The 17,285-nt window shown below is 45.6% G+C and overlaps 1 protein-coding gene across 7 annotated transcripts in view; it reads right to left on the reverse strand.

Annotated features, from left to right (window-relative positions):
* Positions 1–17,285, reverse strand: part of col14a1a (collagen, type XIV, alpha 1a) — a 209,903-nt gene that overhangs the window by 77,549 nt on the left and 115,069 nt on the right. For all 7 annotated transcript variants that reach the window (XM_080193948.1, XM_080193945.1, XM_080193944.1 and 4 more), the window contains 7 exons: positions 16,075–16,197; positions 14,439–14,588; positions 12,511–12,627; positions 6,499–6,645; positions 4,421–4,495; positions 3,582–3,721; positions 517–640 (listed from right to left, as the gene is read on the reverse strand). In XM_080193948.1, the coding sequence (XP_080050074.1) occupies positions 517–640; positions 3,582–3,721; positions 4,421–4,495; positions 6,499–6,645; positions 12,511–12,627; positions 14,439–14,588; positions 16,075–16,197 (876 nt within the window). The remainder of the gene's footprint in view (positions 1–516; positions 641–3,581; positions 3,722–4,420; positions 4,496–6,498; positions 6,646–12,510; positions 12,628–14,438; positions 14,589–16,074; positions 16,198–17,285) is intronic.

Raw genomic sequence — 17,285 nt, forward strand, 5'->3', positions numbered from 1 at the left:
ACCCCATGTATTTACCCTTTAGTCCCCCCTAACATTCAGATCAATTTAGCATGGCCAATCTACCTGACCTGCAGATCTTTGGAGCGTGGGAGGAAACCAGATCACCCAGGGGAAACCCCACGCAGATACGGGGAGAACGTGCAGACTCCACACAGATAGTGACCCAAGGCTGGAATCAAACCCAGGTCCTGGCACTGTGAGGCCGCAGTGCTAACCACTGTGCCACCATGCTGCCACTACAGTTTCTGTCACACTTGTAACTCATGTTTTCTGCGTGTAACCATCTTTCTAACTTTTATCTTTGTTCTCCTGTTAGGCCTCTGACTGCACGTTAGCTCATGCTACAGTACATTGGGGGGATTTGGGGAGGGGGTGTGGGACATTGTGGCACAATTCAATTCCAGCCTTGGGTCACTCTGCAGGTTGTAGCAGATAGCCCAGGTTGTAAAGCCAGCACAGAACCAAACCCAAGAAGCTGACTGGTCCCCTCCTGTGTTAAGCCCCGTTTTTCTGTACCTGTTTTGGTGTTCCCTCCCTTGTATCTGATGCGTTGAACGGCATTGAGGAGATCTTCTTTGTCACTGTAGGTGTTGAGTTGAAATTCTGTTCTGGGATCATCGCTAAATTGCACGATTGCAACCTGGTTCAAATAAACATCACATCAGTTAACCACCTCACTGATTCTTACACTCCGCATCATCATCAACCTTCTGTTTCAGCCATTCCTCCCAAAGCTCTGACTACTTTGTAGCAGGGCGCAAATTCACATACAAGTCCTCTCAAATGTGAGGTTATTCACTTTGGAAGCAAAAACAAGGCGGCAGATTACTACCTGAATGGCTGTAAATTGGGCAAGGGGAGTTTGCAGAGGGACCTGGGTGTCCTTGTGCACCAGTCACTGAAGGTAAGCATGCAGGTGCAGCAGGCAGTAAATAGCATGTTGGCTTTCATTGTGAGAGGTTTCGAGTACAGGAGCAGGGATGTGTTGTTGCAATTTTACAGGGCCTTGGTGAGGCCACACCTAAAATACTGTGTGCAGTTTTGGTCTCCTTTTCTGAGGAAGGATGTTCTTACTCTCATGAGAGTGCAGCAAAGGTTTCCCAGGCTAATTCTGGGGATGGTGAGATTGAGGTATGAGGAAAGATTGACTAGGTTTGGATTTTTTTCAGTGGAGTTCAGATGAATGAGGGAGATCTCATAGAGACTTATCAAATTCTATCAGGACTGGACAGGGAGATGTTCCCAATGGTGGGAGAGTCCAGAACCAGGGGTCACAGTTTGAGGATTCAGGGTAGACCATTTAGGACAGAGACGAAGAGACATTTCTGTGGTGAACCTGTGGAATTTATTACCATAGGGAGTAGTTGATGCCAAAACATTGAATTTATTCATAAGACAGCTAGATATAGCATCTGGGGCGAATGGGATCAAAGGTTATGGGGAGGAAGCAAATTAGACTGTTGAGTTGGACGATCAGCGGTGATGAATGACGGAGCAGCTCGAAGGACCGAATGCTCCTATCTTCTATGTTTCTATATTTCAACATTTGTGACCAAAACCCTCATCAAGTCAACTCTCCCCTAACGAGGGTCCAATGGATTTCCCTTGAAGAGATCTTGTACAACATGAGCTTATCCCTGTGCTGATGTCCCTCAATGTCTACAAGTTACATCGAGCAAGGTGCAGAGTAGAAACTGGAAAGGCGGGGAAAAGGGTCAGTCTCTCTGGCCAACTCTCACACATCAACAGGTTGCCTCATCGCTCCTTCAGCTATGAAACTGGGTACTGCACGCACAGAAACAGAAGGATGTGGCCCAAATAAATCTAAAACAGAAAAGCAAAATACTGCAGTGGCTGGAAATCTGAAATAAAAGCAGGAAATGCTGGAGATATTCAGCAGGTCAGGCAGCATCACTAGAGAGATAGTGTGTTATCCGCCCTGCTGAGTGTTTCCAATGTTTGCTGGATTTAATCAAAAATAAATCTCGCAATTATACCAAAATTGAATTTGGAAAAAAAAGTAGAAATCGCTTGGTCGTCTTTGCAAAAGTTCACACAGAGCTCATTTGAGATCAATGCAAAAAACAATGACCCAATTTGCTGATAGCCACCGAGGCGGGGGCGAGGGGTGGTGCAATACGCAGGGGAAGAAGAACCAGTTGGTGGGGAGGGGGGGGCTTCACAGCAGAAAAACAATTTTTCGAAAAGTGATTCTGGGTATGAACTGACAGAAGGTATCATTGGTTCAACTCGCAAATATTTAACAAATAGACTTGGGAGAGAGTCAATGCTGAATTAAATTCCCAAATGAACTTTCTCATAGTTTAGGGATAGAAATTATTGTCTCTGTTCTGTGGATTAAGGGCAATCACTTTCTCGTGTAGAATAATGCATTTTATATACAACAAACAGGCCATTCAGTCCAACAGGTCCATGCTGCTGATTGCGCTCCATACAAATGTCCTTCCACCCTCTTTATCTATCCCTCATTAACATAACCATAGAACTGCAGAATGAGGCCATTCAGCCCATCAAGTCTGCCCTGACTGTCCGAAAGAGCACCTTATCCAGTCCCATCCCCTGCTCATCTATCATGGTTAATCCACCTAACCCACACATTCTGGGACACTAAGGGGCAATTTAACATGGCCAGCTGGAGTAGTGTGTCCAAATCTGGCCACCATACTTTCAGAGGAATGAGGGGCTTCAGTTGTGTGGAGAGAGTGGAGAGGTTGGGATTGTTTCCCTCAGAGCACAGCATGTCAAAAGGAGATTTAACAGCAGTGTTCAAAATAATGAAGATTTTTGATAGAATACATACAGCAAGGAGAAATTGTTTCCACAGGCAAGTGGGCTGATAACCAGGGGACACAGGTTTAAGGTGATTGGCAATTAAATCGGGGGGGGGGGGGGTGGGGGGGAGAGAAGAGAGAGAGAAAGAGAGAGAGAGAGAGAGAAGGTGAATTTTTCACCTATGAGTTGTGTGTGATCCGCAAGGCCGTGCCTGAAAGGGCAGTGGAAGCAGATTCAACAGGAACTCTCAAAAAGGAATTATCATAGAAGCCCTACAATGGAGAAGGAAGCTATTCAGCCCATCAAGTCTGCACCAACCACCCATACCCTATTCCCATAACCCTACTAATCCCCTGGCATTAAGGGGGAATTTAGCACGGCCAATTCAGCTAATCAGCACATCTTTGGAGTGTGGGAGGAAACCGGAGGAAACGCACAGGGAGAACATACAAACTCCACACAGACAGTGACCTGAGGCTGGAATTGAACCCGGGTCCCTGGCACAGTGAGGCAGCAGTGCTAACCACAATGCTACCGTGTCACCCTTAACATTCCAGAAGGAAACATCTGCAGGGCTTTGGGAGGAGAGCAGGAGGAGCACGACTAATTGGACAGCCCTTTCAAAGAGCTAGCAGAGGTAAGATGGATCAAACAGACTCGTTCGATGGTCAGGCCTTACTGTGGCACAAGGCAGACCTGATCGTTTCCACCCAGTGGATAGAATCTAAGGACCATCTAGTGAGGCCTCAATTCCCATTTAACTAATATCCAGCCCAACCAGCGCTCACTTGAGTTCCGTCAGGGCCGATCTTGTCCAGCGCTCCAATTGTATTGTACAGGAACCCGATGATCTTGACAAAGTTCTCATCCCCGATGCTCCATGATCCATCCACGAGGAACACCAGGTTAGCCCTGGCAGTTTTGCAAACTGCAGAGAGGGGAAGAAGAATGGAAAGTTGCCAGAAATAAGCAGAAAGCAGCCACTCACAGGTAAGTTCCTGCAGCAGTAGTATAAAGATAGGAACAGGAGGAGGCCATTCAGCCCCTCAAACCCATTTGTTCATTCAATCAGTCATGGCTGACCAGCATCATGACTTCATCTACCCATTTTTGTTCCATAACACTTACTTCCATTACTGAACAAGAACAATCTATCAATCTCAGCACTGAAAGTTTCAACTGACATCAAAGGCCTTTTTGGGGGAGAAAGTTCCAGGTGTCCAATCCCCTTTGCATGAAGAAGTTGTTCCTGACATCACCCCTTGAACAGCCTGGCTCCAATTTTAAGGTTCTGCCCCCTTGTTCTGGAACCTCAACCCCACCCAAATAGAGGAAATAGTTTCTCTCAATCTACCCTTTTAAACCCTTTAATCACCTCATCTAGATCTGTCCTTACTCTGTTATAAACGCTGGCATTAGTTACTAGCTTGACTAATAACTAACTAAACCTGTCACAATGGATACTCTCTACATGAGACACAGCATTAGATAAACAGCGGAGTGGAGATAGGATAAAATTATCACTAAGCGATTGTGTCCTGATTCTTGTCATACGGAACATAAACTCTGAACAACAGATATTATTTTAACCCCAGCCCGAGGATATGGATTATAACGTCAGCCTTACCTTCCCGCGCGGGGGGGATTGTAGGCAATGCGGTTGTTGTTGCCGGAGGGATTGGTGGCTCAGTCGGAACAGGAGCTTTCGAAAGAAAAACACATTACAGATAAAGCAGCTTCTCCATAAATGCACCGTCTCCCTACAGAACAATCCACTATCAGGAACACACCAGAGGTTGTGTTTAGAACCATAAGATCCCTACAGTGCAGAAGGAGGCCATTTGGACCATCGAGTCTGCATCAACTCTCCAACAGAGCATTTTACCCAGGGCCTATGCCCATAATCCCTCCATTTACGGGCAGCATAATATCAGGCTTGATAAGAGGCCTATCCGACCCTTAATTATTTATTTAAATATGATGGACTGGTAGATCATTTCAGCACCTTCCCGCTCACCCATATGATGAGGGGTGGGTGGTCAGGTGATGGGATGGTGCCCACCCTATTTTATATGCCACTCCTCCCCCTGCAGGAAACATGCCCGCCAGCGGCACGTAAAATTCAGCTCAAATTGTTAGTATCTCCCTCTATCGCCAGCAAGTGGCTCCCAATCATTAATACTTTGGGCCTTCACCTCATGCTTTTCAGTATGTTTGAGTCAGAACTTTGTGCCGCTTACAGGCCATCCAGCGCCAGCTACCTCAGCGTAAATAAAAAGTCCTCCTATCCAGTGGACAGACCTCCCCAAGCCAGCAAAGCTGCCTCTGATTAGAGGCAGCACACTTGCACACTCTGCCTCCGAGAGAATGGCTCCATCCATACTGTTGTCCTGCTGCGTTATACCAGGTGGTGAAGATGGAAACTGCTGAGCTTCTTGTAGCGATTGGCTGCATCCACTGGGGGGGGGGGGGGGGGGGGGGGGAGGTTTGGGTTTGTGGGGGAGGGGTGCAGATTGGGGTGGGGGAGGGGGTTCTGCAGGGGAGGGATGGGGAGTGGCTGGGTGGGGGTGACGATGCGGAGGAGTTTGGAAGCAATGATGAGAATGGTAAAAAGGAAGGCATTGTTGGACTGGGAGCCAGTGTAGCTCGACGGGACTCGGTGTGAAACATGTTAATGGGCACAAAAAGAGGAAATGTTGGAAATACTCGGCTGGTCTGTGGTGAAAGAGAAACCGAGTTAAAAGCCTCTGGTCCAATCATCAACCCTATTAACTCTCATTTTCTCACAAATCCCCACACTTCCCAGCACTTTCTGTTCTCCTCAGGTTTCTAGGTCGGGTAGTACTCTCAGACAGGGACAACAGAAACCTGGGTCAGTTGGAGCTAACGGAGAGCGTGAAGTGGGATGCTGGCCACAAGCTGATGAAATAAAATACTTTTACCACAGTCATTGCACCAAGGTCATTGAAAAGATTTCACGGTTCTGGTTGAATACAATCCCTGGCAGCCACAACCCTGTATTACAGTAAACCAGAGTACAAATTACAAATCAAATGGTATCAAGATACAATGAATGTGTTTCACGGGGCACCATGTTACCCGAACTATGACTGTGACACTATATTCCGCACTCCCTCCTTCCCTTCTCTCCTATGTGCTCTATGAACAGCATGCTTCATCTGTATAGTGTGCAAGGAACAATACTTTTCACTGTACGTCAATACATGTGACAATAATAAATAAAATCAAATCAAACTTCCACATCTACTGAATCTTTCTGAGCATTGCTGCCTTGCGAGACATGGGTGTAATATAATGTGAGGTGAAGGTATCTTACTCAGCAAGTCTGAGTTGCTGTAGCAACAGACACTTTTCCATGCATGTTGTAGTCAGCAGATGTGGATAGTGATGGTAGAGGCTTCTTTCCATCACACAACTAACCAGGATTCTCTCCTACTTTCACCGCCACGAGTGTTTGGAAGGATTTTGCAGGTTGACACTCAGCCGGTTTCAGCCACTTTATGGAAACACTTCCCTCAGCCACTAAGTCCTGGGGTGGGACTCAAACCCAGGGCTTCTGGCTCAGAGGCAGGGAAACTAACCTCACTGCGCCACAAGACTCCCTAAAGTGTGAATGAGCTTAAATTAAAGTTAAAATAGCTGGAGGAGGGACAGTGAACATGATGAAGATAAGCAGTCACGTACCTGTTGTCTCTAGTATACTCACAGCTGGTCCTTCTAATTCCTGCAGTTGAGAATGGACACTAATTTTGTACTTGCTGTTTGGAATGAGGTTGTAGAAGCAGTGGTGGGATGTGCTTCCATCAACAATCACCTCTTCCTTCTTTCCATCTGAAATTTCCCAAAAGATACAATTGGTTGATTGGAATGTCACCGCTGATTCTAGGAGAGCACAGGTGGGAATGGGGATTGGGGGGTAGCAGGGGTGGGGGGCATTGTAGTTGAACCCCTCCTAGAGGGAGTTGACAGCATGGGATTGGACGCTTGTTTTAAAAGGGTTAATCTTCTTACTAACAGCAATCTGTATGGATTAGGTAAAAGTAACTGAAGGGGTTTAAATTTGATGACACATCTCACTAATGTGTGCCTGTGAGAAATCGCCATTGAAAAGCACAGTGGCTCTCAGCTGTGTGAACTGGATGAGGTACATGTCAGGAATCAAACAGATGGAATTTGAACTTCACCGAATCCCAATTTGTTCCTCTCTTACATCCGTATTTTTTACATTTTCCCAGAACTATTTTGGCACTGGTCAAATCTCAGACCCTTCAACATGTATCAGTTCATGTATAATTTGATGGAAATACTCACAGAATAATGTGGATTTTGGAAGCATAGCTCAAATGTTGATGCAGTTATATTATAAAACGCAAATTAAAACAATACCAGGGGCTTGGGGGGGCAAATCAAGTACTCGTGCTTTTCCATCTTTCAGTTAGATCATCTGCATTTGGTTCCATAACCTTTATCCCTTCACCCCATCAAAAATTATCGTAGTTTTGAAACTTTTTTTTCTTCGTTGATGGGATGTGGGTGTCGCTGGCTGGACCAGCATTTATTGCCCACCCCAAGGGTATTTAAAATCTGCGACATTGTTGGGGGTCTGGACTGACGTGTAGGCCAGACCAGGCGAGGACAGCAGATCTCCTTCTCTAAAGGACATTGGTGAACAAGATGGGCTTTTACGACGATTGTTTCATGGTCATCAGTAAAGTTTTAAGTCCAGATTTCTATCGAATTTCACCATCTGCCGTGGTGGGATTTGAACTCGGGCCCCCAGTGCATTATGCTGAGTCTCTGGATTACTAGCACAGTAACAATACCACTACATCCCTGCCTCCCTTCAATCAACCTCCAGCCACAACAGCCTTTTTAGGGGAAGGCTTTTTCCAATTTTCACTCTGTGTGCAGAACTGATTCCAGAAGCTTGAGGTTTCGGCTGTGTCTACTGCCAAGGCCACCTGCGCAGGGGGGACGGGCGGTGCGCAGGGGGGATGCACAGCCACCACCATCTTTACAGAGGGGAATGCATGACATGAGCCCAGATCATTTACTTTCAAGAAGGAGATACATAAAGTGGCTGGCAGCACTGAACAAAATCACACCCGTATCTGAAAAATCATTAATTCATTGAACCATCTTAAACCAGAGAGATTGGAGAATATGACAGAATATGCAGATGTTTTAATGCTGGATTCAGTTGCTTTGCTAAACCATTGGAATTACTGAGCTCAGCGCAAAAGTTCAAGTTTTCTGTCCTGCCGTTGAATACTTGGCAACACACAATCACAGTGTTTATAAACTGAGAGGACTGAAATCATTAAAAGTGAAGCCTTAGCATGATTCCGGATTGCCCCGTCACTCCTCGTAAAACTCTGGAACGCATCTCCAAATGGCAATAAAACTTTTGAGAGCTAAATATCCCCGGCAAGCTGCTGAGGCAGGAGACACAGTGGGTGGAATTTCCCTGTCTCGCCTGCTACGGGAATCGTAGTGGCCGGAACACAGACCACGCAAAGGTCCATTGGCCTCACACAGGATTTTCCAACCTTGAGGTAAGTTTGGTCAGTGTTAATTTTAGTTATTCACCTTTGTTCTGGACTCCTCCCCCCACCCAGAGAAAATAGTTTGCCTCTATCTATCCAATCCTCTAACTAGCTGAAACCACCTCAAAAATCTTCCAACCACGAGAAAATACAAGTCTAGTCCATGCAGCCTGTCCTCATCATTTAACCTTTTTAGGTCAGTATCGTTCCGGTGAATCTGCAGTGCGGCCACCATTAATACATCCTTCCTGAAATGTGGCGCTCACAACTGAACCCAGACACTCTAAACAGGATCTCTCAACTGCATTTTCCAAACCTGCGACATTTACCAGTTGGAAGGGCAAAGGCAGCAGGTGCATGTGAACATCACCACCTCTGCAAGTTCCCCTCCAAGCCATTCACCATCCTGATTCAGAAATATATCACCATTCCTGCACTGTTGCTAAATCAAAATCCTGGAACTCCCTCCTTAACAGCACAGTGGGTGTACCTACAATTCAGGGACTGAGGGAGGTTCATGACAGCAGCTCACCACTACCTTTTCAAGGGGTTCTTAGGATGGGCAATAAATGCTGGCCTAGCCAGTGACACCCACATTGTGTGGAAGAATTAAAAATAATTTTAACCATAATTTCAAATAAGGGCGGCACAGTGGTTAGCACTGCTGCCTCACAGTGCCAGGGACCCGGGTTCAATTCCCAGCTTGGATGACTGTGCAGAGCCTGCATGTTTTCCCTGTGTTTGCATGGGTTTCCTCCGGATGCTCCAGTTTCCTCCCACAGTCCAAAAGAAATGCTGGTTGGGTGCATTGGCCATGCTAAATTCTCCCTCAGCGTACCCGAACAGGCATCAGAGTATGGCATCTAGGAAATTTTCACAGTAACTTCATTGCAGTGTTAATGTAAGCCTACTTTGATTCTAATAAACAAACTTCATACAATGGTATAATAACCTTCACTCAATGATATAAGATGAGTAGGGTCCTCCAATACCAGCCTCTTGTCAGTTCAATGAAACTAAGTAGTATCTTACCCTTAGCAAAAAGACTTAGACCATAAGACATTGGAGCAGAATTAGGCCACTCAGCCCATCAAGTCTGTTCCACTATTCAATCATGGCTGATAGTTTTTTCATCCCCATTCTCCTGCCTTTTTCCCCATAATCCCTGAACCCTTATTAATCAAGAACCTATCTAGCTCTCTTAAAGACACTCAATGACCTGACCACCACAGATTTCTGATGTATTCCACAGATACATCATCTTCTGGCTGAAGAAATTCCTCCTCATCTCTGTTTTAAATTGACTTGAATGTTTTATTGATTCTGTGAAATGAATGATTTGAAACTTGATCTTCAACCCATTCCAGCCACTGTAAACTCAAAATACAGCCACTATAGAATGCTTTGTTGGTGAAAATTCTTTCTGGAGCATTGCCAACTCTCTGCTCCTATATCCAAGAAACTTAAAAGAAAACCATTGAGAGACTTTTCTTTGGCAAAAAAAAAGAACGAAGTAGAATCCAGTCGTTTCCACACCCCACCCCCCCACCCCCCACTCCCTTGTGTTGAAGTATTGTACAGAACATATGCAAACCATAAAGGGGAGAATGCTGAGATCTAACGAGACTGCGGTAGGTAGATTAAGTTGCAGTCAACCGTAAGACACAATGACTCTCGGGCACTGTGCTAATATAACTGAGCTATTATTTGCTCTAATGATTCCTTCACTATAGGAAGCTTACCACATGAAAAGCGGCTCAGTACATACACTTGAAATGCTCCAAAGATAGCCATCAAAAATATCTAATGTTGCTCAAACACTGGATCATAGAATCCCTACAGTGCAGAATGAGGACATTCAGTCCATCGAGTCTGCACCGACCACAATCCACCCAGTTCTTTTCCCCATTACCCAACATATCTACCTTGCTATTCCCCTAACACTAGGATCAATTTATCACGGCCAATCTACCTAACCCACGCATCTTTGGACAGTGGGAAGAAGCCAGAGCACCCGGAGGAAGCCCACGCAGACACGTGGAGAATGTGCAAACTCCACACAGACAGTGACCCAAGCCGGGAATCGAATCCGGGTCCCTGGCTCTGTGAGGCAGCAGTGCTAACCACTGTGCTGCCGTGCTGCCCATGGATAAAATGGGGAATAATATTCCAGGCTTATTACTATGATGCCATTTTATAACCTCACCTCTGACACTCCAGCATGGGCAAACTTAAGCACCAAGTAACTTCTCGGCTGTGTGTCAGCTGAATACAGATCATCACTTTGGAGAAATTGAGTTTTCCTGTATTGAGTAATTAACGTTCACACTTCAATGTGAAAACATCCCGGTGTTATGAAAAGATGTGAAAAGTATTCAATTGGATCCATTCATAGCCACTGTGCAGAAATTCAATCCCCCCCTGTTACAAAGTGCAGTGTCAGCCCTCTGGGCTTCTGGCTTATGTTCAGACCAAGGCAATGATTCAACTTCTACCACATAATAAAAGGCAAATAGATGGAGGTCGCATTCGGGGAACCGGCTCTGACATGTGTTCAATTCTTGTATACATTCTAAACACTTGTTCAAATATAGTTAAGCTCAAAGTTACTATTAACAATAAGGGTGGATGAATGCTGATCTTGATCCCTGTCTAACATTCTGCCAGCTTCACCTTTCATCTACAGGCACAGATTTCCTACAGTGCAGAAGGAGGCCATGTGGCCCATCGAGTCTGCACCAACCACAATCTCACCCGCCCCCTGATACTAAGCGGCAATTTAGCATGGCCAATCCATCTAAGGCGCACACATTTTTGGACTGTGGGAGGAAACCGGAGCACCCGGAGGAAACAACGCAGGCATGGGGAGAATGTGCAAACTCCACACAAACTTAAACTCCACCCAAGGCTGGAATTGAACCTGGGTCCCTGGCGCTGAGAGGCAGCAGCGCTAACCATTATGCCACCCCGGAATCCAATCAGAAGGCAGGTGGATATAAACTTATAAAGGAAACACTGGATCTGTGTGGATCATTTCTTTAAAGAGCCACAGACACAATGGCCCAAATCTTTCCTTTATTCATTCTTGGGATGTGGATATTGCTGGCATATTAGGCCATCATTTATTGCCCATCCCTCCTTGGAGAAACAATAGTGAGCCACCTTCAGTCTATCTGATGCAGATACCCCTCATATTGCTGTTAGGGAGGAAGTTCCAGGATTTCCGTCCAGTGCCAATGAAAGAACAGCAATTATAGTTCCAGTGATTTGGAAAGAAATCTACACGTGGTGGCATTCCCATATGTCTGCTCCCCTTGTCTATCTAGGTGATAGAGGTTACAGGTTTGGAAGGAGCCTTGATGAGTCTTTGCAGTGCATCCTGCAGATGGCACACACTGCTGCCACAATGCGTTGCTGCCACAGGTTGTTGGAGGTGGTGAATGGGTGCTAATCAAGCAGGCTGTTTTGGTCTGGAAGGTGGCGGGTTTCTTGAGTATTGTTGAAGCTGCAGTCACCCAGACAGGTGGGGAGTTCACTCTCTCATTGCTGTCTGATTCTTTGATAGAAGAAATTCTCTTCCAAATCCTTTGAGGAAATTGGCCAAAGAATCCCCAAAATTAACCTTCCCACACACTTGGCCATGTCAGTTTTTGTAATCGCTCTACGCCCCTGTCTCAGTCACCAACAAAGTTATATCCACCACTTACTCCCCTCCCTTATCATCGACAACCTCCTATTTTCACTGTCCTCTGTCAAAAGAACAAAGAAAATTACAGCACAGGCCCTTCGGCCCTCCAAGCCTGCACTGACCATGCAGCCCAACTGAACCCAAACTCCCTACCCTTCTGGGGACCAAATCCCCCTTATTCCCATCCTATTCATGTAATTCACCGTAACCGCTTCCACTACTTCCCCCGGCAACGAGTTCCAGGCACCCACCACCCTCTATGTAAAAAAAACTTGCCTCGTACATCTCCTTTAAACCTTGTCCCTTGCATCTTAAAGATGTGCCCACTAGTAATTGACTCTTTCACCCTGGGAAAAAGCTGCTGACTATATCCGACTTTTCTCCTACATCTGCAGTGTGCGTTGGTGTATAAATGATGTTCCCTTCAAATACAGCCCATGTAACTTTACCTCCTGATCTTACCTCGGAGAGATTCAATGGCTACTCTGTAGGTGGTGGCGTGTCTGTGCAGCTGCCAATGGGCACACATGCTGGTCATTCGGACCTGGTATGGGGTAAGTTTTGTCACACCAAGGTACACTGTAGAGGAAAACGAGAAGAGTGTGAGCGGCAGCACATGGAATGTGACAGCAGACTTCACTCATTGAAAGAACGGACATTTCCATCAATCCTCTCTCTTATGTCCCAAAGCGCTCTATAACCATTCATCACTTTAGAAGTGAGACTATCGTTGTAACAAGGGGAAACATACCAAAATCTTTGTACACAGCAAGATCCCAAAAAACAACAACAACCAAACCATTTGTTTCAGTGATACTTCTTCTGAGATTCTGGAAACTGGGGGAGCTTCCTCACCCCGATTTTGAACAATGCAAAAAGGGTCCCCCTTCCTTAAACGTTTCATCTGACAGCATCTCCAACCATGCAGCATCCCTCTGTACTGACCCTCTGACAGTGCGGCACTCCCTCAGCGCTGACCCTCTGACAGTGCGGCACTCCCTCAGCGCTGACCCTCCGACAGTGCGGCACTCACTGGAATGTGATGTTACCCACAAAGCCAGCATCAGCACTCAGTGACTTTCGGAATGATCAGATGATGCAGTGACTGCAACATGGAACCTGTATGAGCCGATGCAGTGAATGGACACCCATCCTCTACACTCCCATAAACATAGCCAGCTGCAGCCTCACCTGTACCCCCCTCCCCCAAATAGCTGCAATGTTAAATACATCTCAGCTGGATGGGAATTAAGAAATATTGAATTGCAAATGGCCACATTTCCCACAGCAGCTGGAACAGTAACTTTCAAAAAGAGAATTGCATCAATGAGTGTAAAGGAAAAGAATTGCAGGACACTGGGGCAGGGACAGGGGAGAGTGGCTCCAAATGGGACTGGAGCCAGCATCTACAGGACAGGCCGAATAGCCTCTTTCTGTGCTGCCTGATGGTTTGAGTCTGCTTCTCAAACTGCCACTCATTCTGTTGAGGAAAACCAGGCCTCAGCTTCCCTTCTACTTCAGAAACTGCCATTCAGCAATTATAACACTGTAGGTCAATTCAAGTTCAGAAGATATAGGAGCAGAATTAGGCCATTCGGCCCATTCGAGTCCGCCTCCACTATTCGGTCATGACTGATTTGCTCCTCATCCCCATTTCCCTTCAACCCATTACCAATTAAAAATCTGTCTAACTCCTCCTTAAATTTACTCACTGTCCCAGCAGCCACTGCATTTTGGGGTAGTGAATTCCACAGATTCACAACCCTTTGGGAGAAGTAGTTTCTCCTCCAACTCTGTTTTAAATTTGCTGCCCCTTATCCTAAGTGTTAAGAATTCTAACTTTAGCAATGGGGAGGAGAAGATGGGGAAATCTCTCCTTTCTTCTCACAACATTCCTTTTTGGAGGAACTACAAGGCAGGGAACAAAAAGAGAATTCATTATCCATTTGACAAAATTTGGAACACAATGGGATTTTTTTCATGGGAGGTGGGTGTTGCTGGCTGGATGAGCATCTGTTGCCCATCCCTAATTACCTATTTCAGAGGGCAGTTGAGAGTCAACCACATTGCTGTGGCTCTGGAGTCACATGTAGGTCAGACTGGGTAAATTCAGTAGATTTTCCTCCCTAAAGGACATTAGTGGACCAGATAGTTTTTGTGACAATCGACAATGGTTTTATGGTCATCAGTAGGTTCTTAACTCCAGATTTTTACTGAATTCAAATTTTACCATCTGCCGTGGCAGGATTTGAACTGGGTCCCCAGAACATTACCCTGGGTCTCTGAATTCTGAGTCCAGCAACAATACCATTGAGCCACTGGATCCAGATTAAACTTTACGGAAAGTGGTAGCGTTGATGGTACCGAGGTCAACTGAAAATGGATCTTACGGGTCTTGGCTTTTCCAACGAGGGCATCACTGGAACCAGTGGAGTACGTGGCAAAGAGTTTGATGATATATTCAGTGCCACTGAGCAGATTAAGGATAACCATTGTGTTCACATCATCTCCCACAAACGTATCCAGTGTCGGACCCGGTGCTGAATTCAAACAAAAATACACAAAAATATTCACAGTTTAATGGTTCCCAATGGTTGTTAAGACATTCCTGAATATCAGTTCAGAATGCAATCTATAAAGTTTATTCATTAGTGTCACAAGTAGACTTACACAACAGGTAAGTGAAATAATTACTGTGTTCATTTGACACGATCTTATTGTTTCATTTAAGTTTATTTATTAGTATCACAAGTAGGCTTACATTAACACAAATGCAATGAAGTTACTGTGAAAATTCCCCTAGTAGCTATACTCTGGCACCTGTTCGGATACGCTGAGGGAGAATTTAGCTCCTAACCAGCACATTTTCAGACTGTGGGAGGAAGCCCATGCAGACATGGAGAGAAGGTACAGACTCCACTCAGACAGTGATCCAAGCCGGGTATCGAACCTGGGTCCCTGGCAGCAGTCCTAACAAACATTTGTGGAGATGTAACCTTCTTTTGAGTATCAGTAACTAGTGATCACTTGTTAAGCAACAATTCTGTTGCTAACTCCTTCCACCAAAGCTGCCTGTCCTGTCCCAGGTTTTCCTGTATTTTTAGCTTTTATTTCAGATTTCCAACATCAGCATTTTGTCTGCACGTCTTTCATGAGGGAATCGACATTTTAAAATATAATTTGTATGTTTTCAGGACAGATCCTGCCTCAAAACAGAAATGGAACTGAAATGCAAACTGAAAGGAAGACAGAAAAGGGCAGCACAGAAATGAAACTGGAAATCTGGAACTTGAAACTAAACCTTTATGAAAGATATAAAAAGGACACAGAAGTTCCTGAATCCACTGCAGCAGAACCGATGAGCTGAAGAAGACTCAAGGACAAGAGTTAGATCTAGAAACTGAGAATAAGTTGCTGCACCTGTTCCTGGAACTGAAATGTAACATCAGTGTGCCTACTCCATCCAGACCGAATTGAGGTGGTGTTGCAGACGTGTGGCACTTGTGCAGAAGACCGTGCTGGTGGAACTCAAGTTAGTTGTGTGCTGCTGTTGGGCCAGGGTCAGATTAGCTCCCAAAAGGAGAACTTCTAGAGAATAAAGACCCCATCCATTCAATCTTTCCTTGTTGGACACCTGCAATCCCAGGGATTGCACTCCTTCTAAGTTAAGTATATCCCTCCTTGGGTAAGGAGAACAAGCTCGAGATTCTCCGGACGCCTGTGGTGAGTTTTCCAATGGCGGAGGTAACTCGCTATTGGCCACAGCAAGGTCTCCAGGTCTTGCCAAAGTCAATGGCCATTTGCGTTGTTTGCCAGCCAAACCACCAGGGAACCTGCCATAGATGGCGAGGGGAGGATGGGCGGGACTTCGAGATCCCACCAGCAGGAAGTACCAAAAGTTTCAGCCCAAAACTGTGCACAGAGAAAAGATTTACGGAAATGACTAAACATTATCAGCACAAATCCTGCTGGGAACAGGAGTTCTTGGGAAAAGATATAAGCGTAAGAATGATGAGAATGCAATACCGGAGGCAGATGTGTAGACCACTCGATAGCCCATTGTCGCTGACGGTGGGGGATCCCATCGAATTCGGAAACGGTTGTACCATTCCTCAGAGACACGCAAGTTGCTTGGTCCAGAAAGGGGCACTACAACAAAAACCATTGTCATTAATCATTTTGTTTCCTTCCAATCGTGCCTTCAAATTAGTAAACTCTTTCAAACCTACTGGATTATCGTTGGGTCAGTGAATCAAAAAGGCATAGGTCCAAATCCTGCTCCTTGGCCAGAATTCTCCAGTCTCGCACACCCCACCATCGCTGCCAGCAAGAATGGAGAATTTGGTGTTCAACCAAATCGCCATCCACTGCAGCAGGACTGGAAAATCACAGCCGTGGTGACATCAGCGAGTTCTAGCCCAGACGTTTGTGCATAAGATGAAGGCTGCGGGGGTGCTGCACTGTCAGAGGGTCAGTACTGCGGGGGTGCTGCACTGTCAGAGATGCCATCTGTCAGATGAGACCCTGTCTTCTCAGTAAAAAATCCCAGGACACCCTTCCATGGGTCATTTCTTACTTTATCTCTTGCCTTTCCTTTCTTCGCTGTTGTTGTTCTCTCTTTCTCTCTCTCTATATATATATCCCTGTACTTTCATTTCTTTTCCAAATGGAATGTGGAGCCCCGGGTATCCAGGGTAACAAAACCAGCTGGAAGTGAGCCCACACCATATAGAGTTGTCAATTCTCCTGACATGAAGTTGGTTTATCAGGCAAGGCTGCACAGTGATTATTTTCCCAGTCTGAGAAATCCAGGGGCATGGACTTATGCTCCAGAGACATGGGCTCAAATCCCACCACAGCAACTGGGAAATTCACATTCAGTGAAGTAGATAAAACTGAATTAAATAGTTAGCAATATGAAACTACCAAATTGTGTGTAAAATTCAATCTGGTTCACTAATGTCCTTACCTGGTCTAGCCTACGTGTGACTGCAGACTCACAGCAATGTGGTTGACTCTTAATTGCCAATGAAAGGGTTGGCAAACCACTCAGTTATTAAGAGAGCAGTTCACCACCATCTCTCTCGGGGCAATTAGGGGGCAGTTCCCTGCTTAGAGGGAGGCAGTGGCACAGCAGTATTATCACTGGGCTAATAATCTAAAGACCCAAGGCAAGATCTGGGAATCCAGGTACAAATCCCATCATGGCAGGTAATGAAATCTGAACTGAATAAATA

This window comes from Carcharhinus amblyrhynchos, chromosome 8, assembly GCF_965287045.1.
Source record: "Carcharhinus amblyrhynchos chromosome 8, sCarAmb.v2.hapA, whole genome shotgun sequence".
Lineage (NCBI taxonomy): Eukaryota > Metazoa > Chordata > Chondrichthyes > Carcharhiniformes > Carcharhinidae > Carcharhinus > Carcharhinus amblyrhynchos.